Source organism: Trachurus japonicus, chromosome 8, assembly GCF_045865225.1.
Source record: "Trachurus japonicus isolate A0001 chromosome 8, Traja_1.0".
Classification (NCBI taxonomy): domain Eukaryota; kingdom Metazoa; phylum Chordata; class Actinopteri; order Carangiformes; family Carangidae; genus Trachurus; species Trachurus japonicus.
In genome coordinates, this window is record NC_140914.1 from 28,804,663 (window position 1) to 28,827,326 (window position 22,664).

At 43.2% G+C, this 22,664-nt stretch overlaps 1 protein-coding gene across 1 annotated transcript in view; it reads right to left on the minus strand.

Annotated features, from left to right (window-relative positions):
* gna13b (guanine nucleotide binding protein (G protein), alpha 13b) overlaps window positions 1-22,225 on the minus strand; it is a 33,615-nt gene extending 11,390 nt beyond the window's left edge. The window contains exons 1-2 of the mRNA XM_085785132.1: window positions 21,881-22,225; window positions 9,319-9,548 (exon numbers count right to left, since the gene is read on the minus strand). Of these exons, the coding sequence (XP_085641258.1) occupies window positions 9,319-9,548; window positions 21,881-22,163 (513 nt within the window). The 5' untranslated portion in view covers window positions 22,164-22,225. The remainder of the gene's footprint in view (window positions 1-9,318; window positions 9,549-21,880) is intronic.
* Window positions 22,226-22,664: the final 439 nt, after the last annotated feature.

A 22,664-nucleotide genomic window follows, 5' to 3' on the forward strand; every position in this document is an offset into this window, starting at 1 on the left:
GTCGGGCCCTATTAAGAAGTTATTAAAGACTCAGCTGTTTCACAAGCTTTTTAAACAGGATTAATTCCTCTGTGTAGTTTTTATGTTTACTGGCTTATGGTTTTTTCCCCCCTCTGTAGTAAATAAATACATAAATCATCCTATAATGAGAAGAAATCCAACATTCCATATATGACAGACAGAGCTGCCGCAGCAGAGCAACAAGCATCAAGGCAAGGCAAGGCAATTTTATTTGTATAGCCCAATTTTACAAACAGTTTGTCTCAAAGGGCTTTACATGGCATCGTAACAACATCCTCTGTCCTTAGACCCTCACATCGACTGAGGAAAAACTCCATGGAAACCCTTTTAACAGGGAAAAATCGGAGAAACCTCAGGGTGAGCAACAGAGGAGGGATCCCTCACCCAGGACGGACAGACGTGCAATAGATGTTGTTACAGACAAGAAAACAGTTTACAGTTTGTCACAGAATGTGCGAAATATGGAAATGTTAGCAGGAGTTGATGAAGGCAGTCTCTGGTGAGGGGGGGGGGGGGGGGGGGCAGGGAGAGCCGATCAGCTCGATGGGAGGACTGGGTGGCAGACTGGTCCATGCTGACTTCACATCAGCCCAGTTAATTCATATCTAACCATTGCATACTCTTCATTTGTTTCATCTCTTCAAGATTGATTCAGCAGTTTCTTCACTTAATTCAGCATTGTTTCAACTTTTCAACATTTTTTTTCAAAAATGTATTCAGCTCATTCAGCTTCCAGCTTTCAGCATTCACTCGTATTTCCTTCAGGAAATGCATTCTCTATTTCATATCTATCTAAAATTTTTCTTGACTCTGCAGCAGCATCATACATGATGATCAGTCACTGAGCTGAAACATTCTCATTCCTCTCAGTGATTTTTTACCGTTAGGCAACAGCCATTAGGAAACAACTGACCCAATCACTCAACTGAAATGTATCTCTGATCAAGAATGCTCCCACTCTGCACCTACTGAACACAATCTGCCTAAATACTACACAGACAAACCTGTTCTATGTAAAGCTATGTGTAGGAGCCATATGAACCTTTATTGTAGTGTTTAGTATGTGACATGTTTTATTGTTGTAACCTCCGTTGACACCGGAAGTGGCGTCACGCGCTTCCGGGTCGCGGGGGTATTTAAGGCAAGGACAATTAGTGCCAGGTGTAGCTGGTCAAGGCAAACAGTTTTTGACCGTGTCATTATGCCTTTTGTGTCCTGCCTGCTACATGGAATAAGGTATTGTGTTGTAAATAAATGTGGTGTTTTTACCATTGCAACCTCGTTTTTGGGCAATTGTTTACGCACGCGTCCGAACACCAAGACCAGCCGCCGTGACCTTCTCCCATCACTGGGACGGGAAGAAGGCCACTTCATTAGTCAAAAACTTGCCTTTTTTGTGGAACTTTGTGTGGCCGTTCATGCTGCCGCAGCACGCCATCGTTGTGGTCGCTGCACCGGAGCCAGGTGCTGCGGGTCGTCAGCAGCAGAGCAGCTGGAGCTGCCGGTTGTCACCGTGGCTATAGGGGCTGCGGTTCGACTCGTCGGCGGAGCGGCTGGAGCTACTGTTCGTCACCGTGGCTATTGGGGTTGCGGACCAACACAACGGCGCGACTGGAGCTGCCGGTCTTTACCGTGGCTATTGGGGCCACGGTTCAACTCGTCAGCGAGGAGCAGCTGGAGCTCGTCACCATGGCCATAGGGGCCTGGGTCGTCGTCAGCACAGCTGCGGGAGCTGCCTGCCGTCACCGTAGCTATTGGGGCTACAGGTTGTCAGCGGAGCAGCTGGGGGTGCTTGCCGTCACCGTGGCTATTGGGGCCGCGGTCCGACTCGTCAGCGGAGAAGCTGGAGCTCGTCACCAGTCGTCACCGTGGCTATTGGGGCTACGCCACAGCGAAGCTGCGTGAGAGCGGGACGTCACCGCACAGCCACAGACTATGTGAAAGATGTGTGTAGTATTGACTGTTTGATTTATTGTCATGGCTCCTCCTGGTATGTATGTTTTTTGAAATTGTTCTGTCTTCTGCCAGAAGCAATTTAGGGGCCGGTATGTAGGAGCCATATGAACCTTTATTGTAGTGTTTAGTATGTGACATGTTTTATTGTTGTAACCTCCGTTGACACCGGAAGTGGCATCACGCGCTTCCGGGTCGCGGGGGTATTTAAGGCCAGGACAATTAGTGCCAGGTGTAGCTGGTCAAGGCAAACAGTTTTTGACCGTGTCATTATGCCTTTTGTGTCCTGCCTGCTACATGGAATAAGGTATTGTGTTGTAAATAAATGTGGTGTTTTTACCATTGCAACCTCGTTTTTGGGCAATTGTTTACGCACGCGTCCGAACACCAAGACCAGCCGCCGTGACCTTCTCCCATCACTGGGACGGGAAGAAGGCCACTTCACTATGCATCCGAGGCTTAAAGGGATAGTTCACCCTAGAACGATATTTCGCTCATTATCTACTCACCCTCATGTTGACTAAGGGCTGGGAGAAGTTTCAGAGTCCACCGTCCCTTCTCTGAGTTACAGGGGGTCTTGGCGTAGCAGTGCATTTCAATGCCACGGTTGCAAAGGGACACCAGAGCTCTTCGTAAAAAAACACACACAAAAAAACATCCAAATACCTCCATGATGCTCGTATGTAATGTCCGTCTTGTGCTGAAGCCCCAAATTGCGTAATTGTCCCGAAAAAAATTAAATAAGTCTATATTTTAAGCTTGTTTGTAGCGGAAGCTTCTCGAAGCTCCTCTTCCTGGTCCGTCCAAATCTCGCGTGATTCGCAGTAACCGCACTGACGCCGGCGCAAATCACGCGAGATTTGGACGGACCAGGAAGAGGAGCTTCGAGAAGCTTCCGCTACAAACAAGCTTAAAATATAGACTTATTTAATTTTTTTCGGGACAATTACGCAATTTGGGGCTTCAGCACAAGACGGACATTACATACGAGCATCATGGAGGTATTTGGATGTTTTTTTGTGTGTGTTTTTTTACGAAGAGCTCCGGTGTCCCTTTGCAACCGTTATATGGACATGCACTGCTACGTCAAGACCCCCTGTAACTCAGAGAAGGGACGGTGGACTCTGAAACTTCTTCCAGCCCTTAGTCAACATGAGGGTGAGTAGATAATGAGCGAAATATCATTCTAGGGTGAACTATCCCTTTAATGCATGAGACTGAATCAGAATCACTGGGATAATTTGCAAGCTATACTGTAAGCTAGCCTTAGTACAGGACTCTATATGTACCTGAATGAATTATGGTTTTCATTTGTAAAAATTAGATGATTGATTTACAAAATGTATTTTCTCACCTTAATTTCGTGTGCCTGGTGAACATGCTGAACAGTAACACAACGTGGAAGCACAGAACACAACTACTGAACTAAAACCAGTTGAGTTTCGAATGGGCCCAAAAAAAACTCAGTACAATCTGACCGAAGTCCATGCACATTCTCTCTGAGCCTGGCCTATTAAATTAAGTGTATTTGTGGTTTAAACCCAACATCTTTTAATAAGTTGTCTGTTAACATTATAATTAAAGTTCACAACTACAACCTAGGCTAAAAAGTTTGAAAACCGCTGACGTTTTTAAAGTTGTAAACTACCACCAGCTCAAACTAGTCTGGTTGGGCTCATGCTGTGTAAACAAGACCCTACCACTCCACACGATCCCACAAATATCACATGTATCTCCCACTGGCAAAGCTATCAGCGGCAATCTTAGTGTTTCCACACTGTCTGTGGCATCAGCAGGAGAGAAAGAGTCTTTCACGCATATTTACGCTCATATTTTATAATGCTCCTGTCTTCACATATACATAACAAATATAGCCTATGTTATAGAATCTAGGACTTTTTTTTTTTACATAAATAGTGCTATCTGTCGGATTTGATTTACTTTTAGTGTTAAAAATCTGAAATTGTTCTCTCTGGTGTATTTCAAAAATTGTCCACTCATGGCTCTATTTGGGGTCTTACCAGATTCCACTAAGTTATCGAAAACCCCAATCTGATTTTGTTGCTTTTCTTTGTTTTATTGCTAAGCGTCTAACTCTGAGACACTGGAAATCACAACACCCGCCATCACATTCATATTAATGTTTTCAAAACTCGAAAAGATTCAACACTTAAAGAGAGGTGCTGTATCTAAATTTAATGAAATCTGGCAGTCATTTCTTTTGCATGTGGAGGGCCTTGACTTACAACCTCCAAACTGTGTAATTTACTGTACATCTTTCAGGCGTACTGATTATACTGGAGCACAATCATTTAACGAGTGAAAAAGCCGCCGATACTGATCACTGCCTGAGGAGTGAACGCAGCTCAAACCGACCCGGTGCCTCAGCACGGCGACCAAGCTTTGATAAACACACCGGATGCGCGCTGGTTCACATTATCCTCCCATAGTTTAGCTGGTCGCTACCGGAGCTTCATTTAAAAAAAAAAAGCGCTGGTCGCGGTGCAGCTGAGAACAGCGGAGTTTCCTCTGCTGCAGTTGAACAGCTGACATGTGGTCAAGACATACAGTCTGTATGTCTTGACCACAGACACAGTCTGTATGTCTTGACCACATGTCATGTCTGTATGATACAGACCTGTCACTGTCACTGTGCATTTTCACCTCAGAGCTGTCTGTCTTCAGACTGTCCTGACCTGTCCCTGAACATCACACAGGGACAACATGGAGCTGCCTGTCCGATTGGTTACTGAGTTTTATTAATGTTTACATCAGGCTGAGTTCAACAAATCAGTTTATGCTACTGTCATTTAAGTAGATAAATACAGTAATCATCATAGTGTAGTGGCAGGAAAGACCATTTAATCTGTATTCTCACTGTTCTCAGGTCAAATATTTATATGCGATTAATTTCGATTCATTAATTACAAAGCCTCTAATTAATTAGATTAAAAATTAATCGAGTCCCGGCCAAGGGGGCAGTTGTCGGTCTGAGAAGTGAAGCTCACTTCCGCGTTCAAAAAACTGCAATCCCCTCGGCTGTCGCTGGGGGCTGGCTCCAGAAGGGAGCAACTCCAATTGAGCCCCATGTTAAAATAGCCGATTTTACAGCTTAAAAAAACATATTTACAGCCTGGTACATTTCATTTTTTTGGTCTCAACCGATAGTTTCTACCCCCGCACACACTCTGAGGGGGGTGAATTTTTTTAAAACTCTACAGTTTTACTATTATTAGGTTTAAAGTTCTGGCCAATTAGGGCGCTGAAACGTTGAGTGACAGGTCCGGAGACCACTGCTACGAGGCCAGTGGGCGGGCTCTCGGCCGGCCAACGGCCGCACCGCTCCAAATATGGCAAGTAGAATCCAACATGGCGCAGTTCAAACCCCCGTAGTAGCGGCACAAAACAGACTCCCCCAAACCAATGGGTGACGTCACGGGTGCTACGTCCATTCTTTTTACAGTCTATGGTCCCGGCCCTAATCTATTTTTTTTTTTTTATTATTATTATGTTCTTTGTTTGTATGTATGTGCTGTTGTCATTCTTGTAAACGGATAAATGGTTCCAGTGTTTCCTCCAGAAAGAGTGGCGGCTAGGGTGGTCTGATCGACGGGGGGGGTGCGCGCGAGACCGGATCGTCGACTAGTCGCTGATGACATCATTCATATTTTTCCCATCATAACTAAAATCCCAGGAGGAGGGAAATGCTTTGCAACAATCTGTATTCACAGACAGACAGCTCATGCACAGAAATTAGTCCACAGTACAGCAGCTTTATAAACAACAAACTGTAAATCAGTTTGTTTTTTGTAACATATACAGGTGCAAAAGAAAATACCGTAGCTGCTGTTCATTAAACAATTAGGGAGGAAAACGACACACAGGCCTCGTCACCATCACAGTCCTGCTCAGTCACAGTTTTACTCACAGTTTTAGTTTTTCCTGGTTGGTTGCTGCTGTTGTTGTTGTGCGCGACATAAAGCTGTCGATATGAGCGGAGTTTTTTTGTTTTTTTTTTTAATTGCCGGCAGCCCGGACACACTGCCCGCGGAAGCGGCAGTTTCTCCTGCTCTCTCTCTCCACGCCGGTCAAACATCGACCTGTCTGTAGGCTACTCGGTTTTCCACACACACAGGTCTGTCTCTAGCGCTGTATGGATGTGTCTTGTGTGCAGACGCAACTGACAAATATTTATAGACGGACAAGCAAACTTAATCATCATTTATTTTATTTTGAAAATTGACCGGATTCTCTCGCCTTTTCTGTGCCCGACTTCCTGTCTGGTACGCGCTTGTTCCATCCAGCTTGACGGCGCTCGTATTTTTTTCATTCAACGCACTCAGCTGTTGTTTCAAGCCGCTACTCTTGTAGCCTACTGTTACATGATCAGCGACTAGTCGACGTCAAGCTCAAAACGTCATTGTGGAGCAGGGGACTAGTCTGTGCAACCCCTTGTGGAAAACCTGCTTTACATTGTTTTAACATTAAAAAAAAAAAAAATCATCATTCTGAAGGTGTGGCGGCTTTTATTTTGCCGTGGCGGTGCGCCACTATCAATTACATGTAGCGGAAACCCTGGGTTCCCTCACTGTCCGATCTTGTACCTTCTATTAATGTATGTGTAGTCTCGCTCGCCAGACCCTCCTCCAGAAAAGAAGGAGAGTCTGGCTGCTCCGCCTATGATTCTGCGATCAGAGAAAAAAACACTCCGGCCGTTTGGAATTCTTTCAACCAGTCACAATCGTTGTGATCGGCGCCGTAGCGACGCCGTAGCAACGGTGCGCTTGCAAAATATTGCCGGTTGGAAACTGGATTTCGGTCCGCGGTGTAACGACGGTCGGCAACCGTTGACGGATATTTATCCTTTTGTTCGGTTAAACGGCGGTTGGCAACCGCTGACGGATATTTCTTCCTCTGTTCAGTTCAAGACACGGATGTATAATAGATCCATGGTTCGGTTCCTGTTGTTGTATGTTGATGTTTCCCTTTACCGGGCGGACTGTGAAAGCTGCAGCACGGAGGCGGGACTTCCGCCGGGTGGCTCGTTCCGACCAATCAGAGGCTAATCGCAGCAACGCACTTCCGTCAGGCCAGACTAATGTATGTGTAAAAAAAAAAAAAAAAAACCTTCAATAAACAGAGCATGAACAAAAAAAAAAATCTGAAATTGTTCTCACCCTTGTGTATAGATCTAAATAGCTTTGGAACAGTGAGTAGATGCAGCTGGGTTTTCTACATAATGGTGGAGGAATTATGACCAGTGGGACAACTTCCCCATGTGGCAAGATGATCTGGTCTCCTCTACTGTAGTATTCATCTATCTGTTATCTATTTCATTCTGTGTTTGCACAATTATTACCAACTTTTTAGGTACACATCTCTAATAGACGTCAGGACACAGGCTACACTGATCTCTAGTTGAGGTGTTCGCCTATATCATGCCCCTTCATTTCCTGCTATAATGTCCATTATAGCAGAAACACCATGGATACGCTGCACAGGGGATGGAAGTGTGAGCATGTATGTATGTATGTAACAGACCAGTTTTACCGGTTAGCTGCTCATTCTTGCTCACCCTTGTGTCTGTGTGTGTGTGTGTGTTCAGTTACAAATCATTTTCCTGTAAGTGACACATTGTCAGACCACGAGTTCAACTTGTGGAGAGCAGAGGGAGACACGGAGGAAGGAAGGGCGTGGGGACGGCAGAGGGACAGAGAGCACAGGGAGAAGCAACCTTTCAATAGCTGCTCTGTGTGCAGCAGCTGCAGCTCAGCTCAGTCCACTGTGAGGAGGAGGAGGAGGAGCCTTCATCTTTTACTGTCGGTGCTTCTTCAACCTACTCAACAGCAATCACTGGACTTTGACAGACACAGGGAAACAGCCTGCCATGTGATTACAGTAGCTCTGAACACGACCACCGAGTTCAAACTATCATTGGGCCACACTCTGTTTTGCAACCAAGTTGCACTTCTGGGTTGAGTTCCAGCAGTGTGAGGGTGGCTCATCTTGATCAGGTTGCTAGTTCTGAGACTTTCTTTAAAGGGATAGTTCAACATTTTGGCAAAACCGCCTATCACCATAATCCCTATTGTCATAGCAGTAGGTTCACCTTTAATCATCAGTGACAGTGCATGTTGTTTTGAGATCGGCGGGGCAGAGATGTGAGCTGCTCAGTGAACACAATGGAGGTGAATGGTACAGGTCCCCTGTCCCTCATCAAACTCATCAAATACACAATCCAACGATTCAATTCAATATGACACAGTTCAATTCAAGGGGTTATGAGGCAATGATAGTTCCTTGTTGAAAGTAGACAATCATTTTACAATATGAATTGACATGTCAATACTGTAAATGTGGCATTTCCTTAAAAAAGATTTATCAAAGACTAGAGAAGTGTATTTGTAACTTTTGTCATGTTTCAGTAACATGTAACAACAACATGTAAGAGCTTTCCAAAGCCCAATATTCAAGTTTTACTGGCACAAATTAAACAACAAAGAGCAAACAAACAGCTGCTCCATTGCTGCACTTTTTTTTCTTTTCTTTTATAAATAAACACACATACACACACACAAACACACACACAGTGCTGACGCCGCGCAGCATTGTCAACTAGATCTTTCAGTGCTGAACTGTTTTTCTACAAAGTGCAGTCAAACACCAGGCTGCAAAAGAGAGACAGACAGTCCCGCAGCTGCATCAGCAACATTAAACCGATTTATATCTTTGTAATCGGGCCATCGGCCGGTTCAAGCTACTTTGAGACCGATTCAGTAGTCTGTCTACCGATGCACTGGCATCGTTTAAATCAAAATCGATTTCCTGATTCAAATGATTATCTCATAGCGTGGTGAATGTGCAGGTCACAACTTGTCCACCAGAGCGTTTTGGAGTTGTTGGATTGTGTAATTGTTGAGTTGGATGAGGGACAGGGGACCTGTACCATTCATCTCCATTGTGTTCATTAAGGAGCTCACGTCTCTGCCCCGCTGATCTCAAAACAACATTGATACTTAAAGGTGATGAACCTACTGCTATGACTATAGGGATTATGGCAGCAAAATGTTGAACTATCCCTTTAAATAGTTAGGAGAAACAATGCCAGTTTTGGCTGTTATCCAACCCTTCAATATTAAAAACACTACATAGCCCCAATGCTTTAGATTTGAAATTTGTTTTGTTTTTTGGTTGTGTTTGATATTAGCTACAGTTCATCTAAATGTGTCTTCTTCCTTGGATACAAATGACTCACCTCTAACCCTGTCAACTTCAACAACTGTAATGACTGAAAGAGGACGTCTGGTCTCGTGTATGGACACTGGGACTGGGACCACTACTCACCAGCTGGAACTCCCTGCGGCGGTCGTAGGCGTTCTGGATCCCCTGGTCGGCCCACAGGGCGCAGATGGATGGTAGATAGTGCTGAAAAACTTTGGCCTCCACCATGCCGTGACCGTGTGCCATGGCCGACCGGGTGTCAAATGCCATCATGGTATCTCCGTGTCGCTGATTGGAGGGGTTGCCCCATGGGATGTGTAATTTCTCACGAGCGTCCACCAACACTCGGATACCTGGAGGGGAACAGAAACAAACATCAGGTTTTTGTTGTTCAAGATGATCCGTTACAGTCTACAGGGCCCAGACTAACGTTTAACTGACTGATCTGAAGAGCTTTCTCAGTTGGTCGCATTCCATTTTTTTTGTATTAATAAGGCCATTTGGATATTCAATGTTCTCAGTGACACTGAGAATGTTCTTAAATGCACAACTAACCTAAATAAACAAAGTCAGTGTCAAAAAGTCCTATTTGCACCATTAGAGTATTTCTCGTCTCTCATCTCACTGGAGGTACATTTGTGTCTTTATTATTCAATCAAAAGAAAAGTTGATTTAAACAAAAAAGATATTTTCAATCAAAAAAACCTTTTCAATCAAAAAAAGTGTTAATATTCGATTGAAAATATCTTTTTTGTTTAAATCAACTTTTTTTGATAATAATAATAATAATAATAATAATAATAATAATTCACCTCAATCAAAAAAAAACACCTTTCAATCAAAGAACAAAAGTGCTCGAATGCAATTTTTTGGGTCTCAAATATTTTTTTGCATTCAAATCCATTATTTCTTTGATTGAAATGTTTTGCTTGTTTTGAATGAAAATATCTTTTTTGTTTAAATCAACTTTTCTTTTGATTGAATAATAAAGACACAAATGTACCTCCATATCTCTCCCCCTCCCTGTCTCTCTCAAACTGTCCTTTCAAATAAATGCACAAAAAGCCACCCCCAAAAGAACAAACACTTTCCACATCCTTTGGTATTATAATGCAGCTTTATTTATTTATTTTTTGAAGAATGCTCAGTTTTCCCTGAAACCGCAGTCATATCGTATCAATATCGATATCGATATCGATATTAAGATATCTGGCATAAATATCGAGAAATTCTGTCCATATCGTTCAGCCCTACTCATTATGTTGTCTGAATATCCTCACCAGTACAACAGGTGAACAAATATTGTTTGTTGTAAGTTGTAAAGGGATAATGAGTGATGGCGTTGGAAATATGAGGGTCAGAAACAGCAGCGCTGTGAAGAGGACGAAGGCGGCAGCAGGACGGGACCGTGTCTGGAACCATTGTTTTATTCATCGACAAGTGCTGGCAGGCAGAGGAATGGCTGCAGATCTGGACGAGGCATGTTAAGAAGTTATTCGCGTTGTGAACCTTGTTAAAAGCAGCACACTCAACAACCGGCTTTTAGACCAGATGTGTGCTGACATGGAGAGTGGAACACACACACACACACTTTGCTGTTTCACATGGAAGTGCACCGGCTCAGAAATGAAATTCATGCTCTCCTCCTCCAGAAGAAGTCGCCCCTCACAGATCCACAGGAGGACAACGCTGAGTCACTGCATCTTTCCTACTGTGTTACAGCACACAGAGGAAAACCATGTCTCTGTCACACAATTAAAACATCTGACCAAACTAATTCAAACGAAGATATGCTGTGTGACACTCTGAGTAAATAAAGGGTTTTTGGGTATATGTATTTATCCCATTTAGCCTCTGCAGCGTAGCTCTGAGCAGCTAGCGGCTCTGCTCTGCCGTTCTAAAAATAGCTTACACCGACAAATAAAGGTAACAAACCTACTGCTATGACTATAGGGATTATGTTAATGGGCCAATTTGCCAAAATGTTGAACTATCCCTTTAACATGTCTGGTGTGACAGGTGAGAAAATGTTAACTCCATTGCTATGCTGCATTAATGCACCTTGTTTTGTTACTGTTGCGTTACAAGGTGCAGGTCATGGCAAAATTACGTTTATTGTTTTATGATGATGTCAAATAAAATAAGAACAATGCACACACGTCTGAACAGGAGTGATTTTTTATTATTTAGTATTAATATAAAATATGTCATCATCACTACTACAGAATGACAAAACTGACAAAAGGTGGGTGTGGTAAAAGTAAAAGTAGTGGTCAAATCTTGAATGTATCTCTATACTGAGCAGTTTGTATGTTAAGTCATGTCCTGTTTGGCTACAATCCCACACTCAGATAACTTTGTGCATCACTGGGAAAAAAATACATACAATTCAAAGTTCAATAAATACAACTTGTTTCCAAGGCTTATCGTGGTAAATAATAATCAAAATAAATGTGATTTTGATTTTTGTCAGAACCACTGTCAGCTGAGTGCTGCCTCAACCTCCGGTGCATTTAGTCAATCATGTCCTGTAACTCAATTAAATTCAGTGCAGCTAGCACAACAACTCCAGTCATCATGGATTTCATATCAACAAAACCTCATTTAGTATGTAAAGCCAATCCGACAGTTGTTTTCTAATAAACTTTGTTCATGTGAGGTGGTGGATCGTACACCAGAGTTGTATTATCCTGCTATCCACACACAGTTCCAGCAAATCTAGTGTCAGATGCACAGCGACAACCAGGCACAGAGACCAAACACTAAACATGCTCCAGACCATAAGCTAAAGCTGCTTATTACAGGATTACTCTGTGTTTCTCAATCTTCTCTGACCCATGACCCAATCTGAGGTTTCCTAGCAAGTAGAGCTTAGTAGTCATGTAACAGTTTATCTAACATCAGATTAAATAATCCAATAAAGAGAAATCATATGCACAAGAAAAGTGAGGAAATAACCTCATTTATACATAAATAAATCGATCACAGTGCTGACAACAGTGCAGATCAGCAACACACCGAATACTGTGTGTGAACATGCAGGATTTAGCGGCTATAAAGAAAATTACGAATTAAAATCAATCAGCCAATCAAAGTCAGCTAGAATAGAAACAATGGTGATGATTGAGAAGACTGTGTCTTCACGCTTGTGTTTTCATTCAGATCTCTGTCTCACATTGAAACACTAATAACAGCAACATGTATCACGGGTAACATCTCTGAAGACGTTAGGTTAGGTGTTGTCCTCATCTGTCAACCATTTATTTCAGCGCTGTCCCCTCAATACTAGAAACACAACAAAGTCAATCGCAGCACAAGCTGAAGCCTCCACAGTGGCCAGAAAGTTGAATCACCACCTCTTTGCTCAAAACTGAACATTACAAGCTTGATGAAGGGAGAATTACCCACATAATTCATTACCATCTATTATTCTATCCGAAACCCAACTATATTCTGTCTACTGTCACCTTAAAACCTTAAAAATTATTAATGCAATTATCACCAAAGCACCAGATTCATTTTCTGATCACTCAATTTATTGACCAACCCCATGTTATGATGGTTTGCTGGGTGGATCTGGTATCACCGTCATTTTTGAACACCCCAGAAATACCATACATCAGCATAACATAATGTTATCTTTCTATTAGGGCCCGGCCGATTATAGCCCGTTTGAAACTAATCGGTAATCGGCCAAAACTCGCCGATTGTCGCCGATATTTTCAGGAATAAAATGCAGGGAATAAAACTTGGTTTTACTTTGAAAAGATTCCCCCGCACCGGCGCCGACCTCATGACAAACTCCATCCACTACCACCTCAGTCACAGCACACAGCAGAGTGACTGATCTGTCTCAAAACCAGTGTTGCCACTGGCTTTCTGTTTCCCTTTTTTTTTTTTTTTTTACCGCGGTCGGGTTATGAATTAATTTATTAATGCTCGTCTCCGGCCGTGTTGGGTCCGAGATTCAACAAGCCGGTCGGGGTCGGGTTTTACCGTTATATACCGGCACGGCAGTATGCTCATTTATCACCAATAAACACTGAGTGACTGAGCTGAGGCTGTGTGACGGGTGGGGCGGGGGGTCCGCGGTGTGGAGCATTGCGGGACTCTGACTGCAGCGGGGACTATCATGTCTCTGCTCCGTGACACTGCTGTGAGACTGACCGCCGGTGAGCGCTTTGACACGGTGCCGGGCACGGCAGCAACCACTGATCGCTTTTGATTGAAAAGAGAGAGAGAGAGAGAGAGAGAGAGAGAGGCCGTGCTGTGTAAAAAAAACAACAAAAAAGTATCACGTGTCATGACTTCCTGTATTTGGCCCTTCAAAATAAAAGCCCATATTGATTTTGACTTCATTTTGACAAGACAGGGCTTCAAATGTTTGTTTTTTTTCATGCAACCAATCGACCAATGAAATTTTAGTCGGCTAATGATTTTTTGGTCGACCAGGCAGCCCTAATTTATATATTATATAATATATAGTATTATTATAGTAATACAATTTTAAAACTTAATAAAAAAAATAATAATAATCGGCCGATTAATCGGTTATCGGGTTTTTTTCCCCCTAATAATCGTAATCGGCATCGGCCCCAAAAAATCCATATCGGTCGGGCCCTACTTTCTATATTTTATTTCATTTAAAGATGGTAATGCTTCTGTGCATCTCCTACATGTTGACCTTGTTGCAGGCTGAATGGGCTGTTGATGACGTTTTGCCTTTTGATTTGTGAAGGTTTTATTGCATACACACAGTAACTGATGCGACACCCTCATGTGTGTGCATGTTCTTCACTCCATAGATGAGCAAACATATGGGATGTGTTGCTGCTAGCGTGAGCAGCACCAGTAGCTCAGTGTTTGCAGACTGTCTTAGTTTGACTTCTTACTGACTTTGTAGGTCACCCTGGATCCAACATGCTGCACACAGCAGACTGACACCATGCTGCTGGAGCTGCTCTGACTCTGGGCCTCCACCTCTTTTCCTCCTGTCATTTCCAAAACAAACACAGATAGCCAGCACTCATAGGTATTAATATATCCTCTTCATGTCTCCTTAATCCAGGCAGCAGGGGCCCGCAACGCATTTCAGCAACACAGCTTTCTTCAGCGTTGTTAGAGAGAAATTAAGAGGATATCTATGAGTAGGGTTGCAAAATTCCGGGAATTTTTTTAAGTTGGAAACTTTCCATGGGAATGAACGGAAATATATGGGAATAAAGGAGAATAAATCCGAAATTTACTAAATTTAAGGTTGGGTCTTAAACTTAAAGCAGAAGTAAGTGGTCCGGTCGTTTTCGCTAATGCTGCCTTCCAGGCAGGCTTTTGAAATCGTAAATTACAGCTTCAAGTCACAACTTACGACTTTGTAGCGTTCCAGGCAACCCACTCGTGTTTTTCCGACCTGTTTTACCAGTGAAAGTCACTATAACGGCCACTCGTAACTTCCGACCGGTGAACTCGTACCAGATCGAACTGGTACGACTTCACGGTCGGAAAAACACGAGTTTCCTTGAACGCACCATAACAGTCCTCGTCCCTACGTCGCCACATTCACGGCGTTCCTTGGCTGCACACACAGCCCTGCATGCCGTTCTCTCTCCTCATTGGATAAAAACTGTAGGATACGATAAATGTTTTCTCCTCGGCTCAGAGCAGAGCAGAGTGACTGACAGACCCGTGTTTCAGACCAAACACTCTATGTAAGTGATTGCTGTTGGAAGATATAACTATTTAAGACTTATATTAACACAAATATATCACTTACTTCTGCTTTAACTTAAACATAGTTGGGGAAAATATATTGTAGCATAATCTTGGCTAAAACAACCAGATTTTTGTTGTTCAGTAAAAGAATTGATTGTACAAGAATTAAAACTTGATAAAGTTCTACTCACAAATAAATCTGTTGAAATGTCATGTTTTTTAATTATTTTGCATGGATGTCTGCTTATGACAAAACAAAATATTTACATTTTGGATATTATACAGTTTGTTTAAATGACCCCCAATTTCCATTTAATTCCCATAAATTCCCAGTTTCCAATATTTCCAAAATTCCCCAGCTTAAAGGTACATTGTGTAGGAAATGAATTACACCCATCTAGCGTTGTGGTTGTATATCGCAAGCAACTCAATTGTATTTTTCATGCTGCATTCACGTGAAATTGGGCAGACGGCAGACGGACGACAGCCGCTGCATGTAACAAGCCTCTATGTAAACAAGTGGTCCGTCAGCACAAGGCAAAACAACACACGTGACAATGTTGTCATGGCAATGTCGTATTGTTTACCTGACCCACGTTTTATCGGCTTTCTCTCGACTTCTGTGACTAAAATGACATCTGGTTTGTTAGCGACAGCCGTCTGCCCGACTGCACGTGAATGCAGCATCAGTGTAACCAGGGCTGTAAACTAACTTTTTGGCTCACCTGCCAAGGGGACCGGTAGATGAAAAAATCTACCGGCCAAGGACATTTTTTACCGGCCAAATAATAAGTTGCCTCTTTTCGTTACATATACATCAGTTTCAGCACTTTTCATTGAGATAACAGTATTTTATAGCAATACATGCTTAGAAAAGAAGCCAAAGCCAAATAAATTGTAATCTTATTGAATAATCAAAACATTCCAAATTGGGAAACCTTAACATTGCAAAACTAACAAACGAAACACTCCTTTTATTCTATTCTATTCTATTCTATTCTATTCTGTATTCTGTTACTCAGAGATGTTCACAAGTCTTTTTTTGCAAGTCAAGTCTCAAGTCTTTGTGGGGTGAGACTTCATCAAGTCTCAAGTCTTTGGTCAGGAGTTCAAGTCAAGTCTCAAGTCTCTAAAAAATAAAAGTCTCCTGTCTCTTCTGGTTGTAATGACCCTTCTATCATCTGCTGCTATCCGGTCTACTAAGAGTACTGCACAGCTAAATCTAAGAAATTCAAACCATTTACTGTATTATTATCACTCCTTTATTAGCATACAGTACCTATTGATTAGTTGTTTATGATCACTTTAAATAGGCTATTGCAATGCAATATGAAGAAAACACACAATGAAAGCTTTCCTTTAAAGAAAAACTGTATTCTGAGTCAAGAAAGAATCAAGGCTGCTCTGCCTCTCTGCATGTTTCTGAGAGAAGAACTGCTCCAAATTTAAGTCGCCAGGGGAATATTTTTAGTCGCATTTGGCGAGTGGCGACCGTTAGTTTACAGCCCTGAGTGTAACGCTCCATTCCTCCTCACTGCGTTACCGCGGTGACTTTTCACAGACGCCACCTCCACCTGAGCCGACAGCTCCGGTGTCTCCGCTGAGTTTCCGTGGTTTCCTACCGTCACGCTGCCACTGAACGTAAAAACATGGCGACACCACATGGCAGCCAGCACCGAGCTTACCCGCTCCATGTAGATATGAATGATATGAACGGCTAATTCAGAGCTGAAAGGAACACTTCAGTTTGTTTATGGGGGGGATTACTGATTAATGAAAAACATACTTTTGAATGAAATAATCGCTTTTCACAAATCACAATGACCCTTTAACTTCCCAAGGAATGTTTCTGGAAATTTACCAGAAATGTTCCACCCCTTTGCAACCCTACCTATGAGTGCTGGCTATCTGTGTTTTTTCTGAGCCTTTTTCTTGCCGTGCACCTGGACAATTTGGACTTTATACTGTAAGGAGTGTGCTCTTTTCATTTCCACCACTGACCTGCTGCAGCACTCCACACTAGGGCTGTCACTTTTTATTCGACATTCGAATATTCGTTCGAATGTGGGGGGAAAAGTTCGCATTCGAGCAGTAATGACCTGCTCGATATGCAGGCTGCAGTAAAGATACTCTATTTACCGTCTTTGGCTGCAGTGCCCGGTGCCTGCATAGCGCCGCGGAACGTCCACCGGACGCGGAAGGGCCGCGAACAGCCGAGAAACGGAGCCAGTTTACTTTCTGTGCCCATATTAACCGCTGGTGTGGTGTCGCGGCGTGCACCTCCGCGGCCGGCTCGCGCCGTGCAGCGTCTGGTCTGTTTTGTGTGAGAGCCGCGAGCAATCGCGTCAAGCTGGGCAGGAAGTCAAACATGAAACAACGAGAGTATCCGGTCAATTTTCAAAATAAAACACCGCGACTGTGTGTGCTGCGGCTGCGGCGGGGGGTGGGTAATATTCGAATATATCCGAACGAATTACGGGTCATTCAATAATCGTTCGAACCTAATTTTTCTAAAAACTGACAGCCCTACTCCACACTGGACCCTCCAGCTCCGTGACAAATTAAAAAATACTTTTCTAGGTTATTGGTGCAAGGCTAGTTTGCGTTTTCCATGAACCAATCAATACACACACACACAGGATTTTTGTGAATCCTAGTTATTAATATAGAATAAAACCTCAAAAATCAACACAAAACAATACTGTATCCACACACACACACACAAAAGAAAGGCATTAATGGAGTACTGTCTCTGAGTGCTGTCTCTAGGATCAGACATTAAAGATTGCAGGCAATGATGTCCTCGTCTTCTGAGCCTTGGGCAATGTCCATTAAAGGTTAGGTTTTCTGTCCGTGCTTTCAACCGGCCGGGTTGGGCCAGCGACGGCGTAGAGGTCAGAGAAAATTGAGCGCATTGTGCTTATTAAGATCTCATCTGTAAATAAATCTGTTATGGGTTGGGCCGGGCCGGGCCAGGCTTGGCTCGGGCAGGGCTGGATTTTTCGGGCCTAATCTGAGTTCGTGTGTCCATGGGCCTGTCTTCATTTCTAACACTGTCAGTCACTCTCAAGGTTTCAATAACATTATCCGGTGTCATTTTCTCTTCTATTTCTCTCCCACTCCTGACGTACTGGTGGCTGGGCTGCAGTCGTCCAAACATCAGGCTGCTCCTCCTCTGTGCTGTCTGCATCAACCTGACCTGTCACAGCTGCATCCCAGCCACATGACTGCTTCAGTGCAGAGCTTTTCTCCCTGTCTTTGGCTGTTCATGTTGTCTGTGTCCAAACGTGAATGAGTTCTGTTGATGTATCAACTAATAGGTGTCATATTTCTATCAAGGAGTTGTGTTGTTGGTTTTATGGCAGAGCCCTGGGACCAGGTCAGAGGAGCAATTTACTGCATTAGTCTGAGAATCACATTTATATCTGAGCAAGAGATATTGTCATTGAATCAACGCAAATCCCTGAATGGCAATACACAGACACAGACACACACACAGACACAGACACACACACAGACACAGACACACACAGACACACACACAGACACACACACACAGACACACACAGACACACAGACACACAGACAGACACACACACACAGACACACAGACACACAGACAGACACACACACACAGACACACACACACACACACACACACACACACACACACACACACACACACACACACACACACACACACACACACACACACACACACACACACACACACACACACACACACACACACACACACACACACACACACACACACACACACACACACACACACACACACACACACACCACAGTGCTCTCTTTCACAGACAACATATTTATGCATTATAGCTTGCAAAATACGTATTATCTGTAACGGAGGATGTGTATGCATGTCTGGTAGTAGGCTATATGAAGATGTAGTGGACTGTATATTTGAAACCTACTATTTGTATGAGAAAATAACATAATATTGAAACTAGTGGTGGGACTCAAAAAAAAAAATCTAATTAATTAAAGCCTTTGTAATTGATTAATCTCGATCACATCAATATTTGACACGAGAAGCGATTTTGGTATATGACTGAATCAATGAATAGACACATAAATGAGCTTGAAGCAGAAGTAAGCGATCCGGTCGTTTTCGCTAATGCTGCGTTCGAGGCAGGCTTTTGAAATCGTAAATTACAGCTTCAAGTCACAATTTACGACTTTGTAGCGTTCCAGGCAACCCACTCGTGTTTTTCCGACCTGTTTTACCTGTGAAAGTCACTATAACGGCCACTCGTAACTTCCGACCCGTGGACTCCTACCAGATCAAACTGATACAACTTCACAGGACGGAAAAACACGAGTCTACGAGTTTCCTTGAACGCACCATAACAGTCCTCGTCCCTACGTCGCCACATTCACGGCGTCCCTTGGCTGCACACACAGCCCTGCATGCCGTTCTCTCTCCTCATTGGATAAAAACTGTAGGATACGATAAATGTTTTCTCCTCGGCTCAGAGCAGAGCGACTGACAGACCCGTGTTTCGGTCCGAACACTCTATGTAAGTGATTGCTGTCGGAAGATATAACTATTTAAGACTTATATTAACACAAATATATCACTTACTTCTGCTTTAAACAACATTTTCATCACTGAGTGTTAACATAAAGTGCAATATGAATACAACATTATGACTGCATCGTTCACAAGGCACAGACTTAAATTAAAGTTAGCTATATTCAAGCTTTTTCAGGACTTTTTGTAAACTTTGTATGCCTTAAAGCTCCAGTTGGTAAGTTGATGAAAGTGAAAGTAAACTCAGCGACTTGGTTGGAAATTTCAAGACAATACACCTTTATGAACCTCTGTCAAGCCCCCCCGCACACACAGACACACAGTAGCCATAAACGCACCCACAAAAGATGTACCGTTTCCACGACGATCAGATTCTGTCGTAGTCCCGACCATAAACCGCAATTTGGCGGCGTTATTCTCATGACTCGCCGGGCAGCGTCCGCGAAACCGCAAGTAAGGAAACACTGGTCGGCTCGCCCAGCCTTTCCACCACCACTAATAATAAAAAAATAACGATAGAGACAAAACGATATGTTTATCGAAAATGGGCCCATTAACAAGTGTGTGGGTAACGTAGATTCATCCACATTAATATGAAACTTTTTTATTGTCGCGGAATTTTTCGTCCTGCCGACGGAGAAAACTCCTCGTTGTCCCTTTAAGAGGAAAAAATTGTACACATCCAGTAAATGTAAATAATCACGAGTATGGAACATTCATGATAGGGAATGTATGACAGAACGACATGAGACATCTATAGACAGTTTGATTGAAACGGAAGAGAACATGATTGAACAGGAAATAGCACTAAAAATTCTCAGTTCCTGATAGGTTATCTTATCTTATCTTTGATCAAGGCAGAAAAGAAGGAGGTGTCGGATCAGAGCTGACAGCTACACACTGACCCTTCCCCTAAGACAGCCTGTATGCCAGAGTATAGCAGTATGTGTAAGAGTACAGTAGCATGTGTGAGTGTAGTGTGCGGGTGAGAGAGAGAGAGAGAGAGAGAGAGAGAGAGAGAGAGAGAGAGAGAGAGAGAGAGAGAGTATAGTAGTGTATGACTTGCCTGTCAAACAGCACTAACTGTCAACAGTGTCTTCTTCAGGCTTACATGAGGAACAGAGACTGGCTACAGTTTCATCAGTTTCACACCAATACTATGGCAACGGTGTCACCACAGTAACAAATCAATAGTTTACTGGCACCAACAGTTTCTTTTTCAGTTTAACCACATCAAGCATCAGTAACTTCCCCCTGACTGAAGCTGAGTAAGCCTTTCCAGCCCCATCACACTTCCTTCTTTGCACTTATTCACAGGGACGCACGCACACACGCGTCACACACACACAATCACTGTGACATAAGTGGAAGTCAGCTTCAGCCGTGGGCTCCTGCTCATTATCATTCAACACACAGTTTGGTCAAATTGAATGTGTCTAGAAATAACATAACATAACATATGGCTCTGCAATAAAAAATACAAGTATCCTTTTTTGTCTATGACTGCAGGTTAAACAGTCCTAACTCTACTGAACATCATATCTACAATAAAGAAGACACACTTGACTTCACCTCAGAGAAAACCACAGGGATGGATGATGCCAACACCATGTGCTAGCCTTTCTTTATCAACAACTCTGATGACAATGAGCAGCTCCTCATTCTGCAACAACCGTGTCCTCCGACTCCCTGTGACCGTTTACTTTTCCATGTAACATATCGTGTCGCATTAAAAAGGATTATTACTTGAATGTAGCACATTGTTTTGACACTCAGACTTCACTTTGGGCGGGGCTACCAGGTGTAACTTACTAACGGTCTCCAGTAAACAACTCCATCCGCGTCTCCTCTTGCTGTACCCGTCCTCTAGTGTTTGGCACTATAGTTCCTCACTGTTATGTAGTACAGTTTTTCATAATGAGGTGTTTGCCTGCTCAGACTATAACGTAACAACACAGCTTAGTTCAAGCACCCTTACTCTTTTATATTCCGTACTGTGTCCTCTCAGTGGAAGACGAGGAGGAGGCATGTTTGGGTGATAACAGCGGCCATGAGGAGCCCACCAGGACAATGTCAAACCATTGTGTACGATACTGTGACTCGTCGTTAGAAAAGCTGAAAAATATCTGCGAGGCTATGAACCAACACTGATACACAAGCACACTGCCAGCTCCCCCATTCCCCACGGCAACACTAATACAAGTGACATGGGCGTTTCTGGGTCGCTTAACCAGCTAACCACACTTAGCTTTGTAGAGCACTGAAAAGTGCTTCCATCGGTAGAGCTGAAGCTAGCATGGCTACCAACTTCCCACCCGATACTCAGTTACACCACAAGTAGAGGAGCGGTACAGGGCTCAAACAAACCCACTTCCACGCGTGAAACACAGAGAGTACTCGGTTCAGCCTTACCTTTGATAACGTTACTAAAAATCGTGGCTTTGAATTCTTCTTTGGCCTTCTGATCGAAGTCCTGCCCATGAATAATGCGCATCTGCTTGAGGAAAGTGGACTTGCCGCTCTCGCCAGCTCCAAGTAATAGTATCTTTACTAACCGTTTCACATAAGTCTTATCTCGATGAATACACTTATCTATCTCCTTAGATTTCCGCAGTTGTTCTGCCTCGCCACTTGTGAGGAGACAGTTAGGAAAACATACAGATAAAAGTGAGCGGGACGGCAGGAAATCCGCCATCTTTGAAACAACTTCATCGATACAGACAGCGAGGAGGACTTGAGGGCCGAGCTCACCCCTGCCCACTGCTGCATTCACGTGCTGTAGGAATCTACTAAACTGGAGCGGTCGCCCCCTCACCAGTATAGTTCAAAAACATCCGCACTGTGTTTTATTTTTCATTTTTTTACACACAGCTGTAAAGTGCATATTAGATTGCATTATTATTCCATTTAGTTTTTGATGCGTAATAACGGTAGCCTATTTGTTTAGGCTACTCTGTTGTTGGTTTTTATAAGACAATTTTGTAGTTTTTACCAATTGTAAACACAGTAGGCTACAGGTGTGGCTCTGCTATGTAGGAAATGCTGCTGTCCAAGAACACTGACAGTGAAATATCAAAAAACCTGTTGCTGTTAAACTTATAAATAGGTGGAGGTGGTGACTGTGCTGGAGCTGATCCATAACTGAATGAACAGTTTCATACTTAGTTGTTAACTGTGTTTTTTTTAAATGTTACAA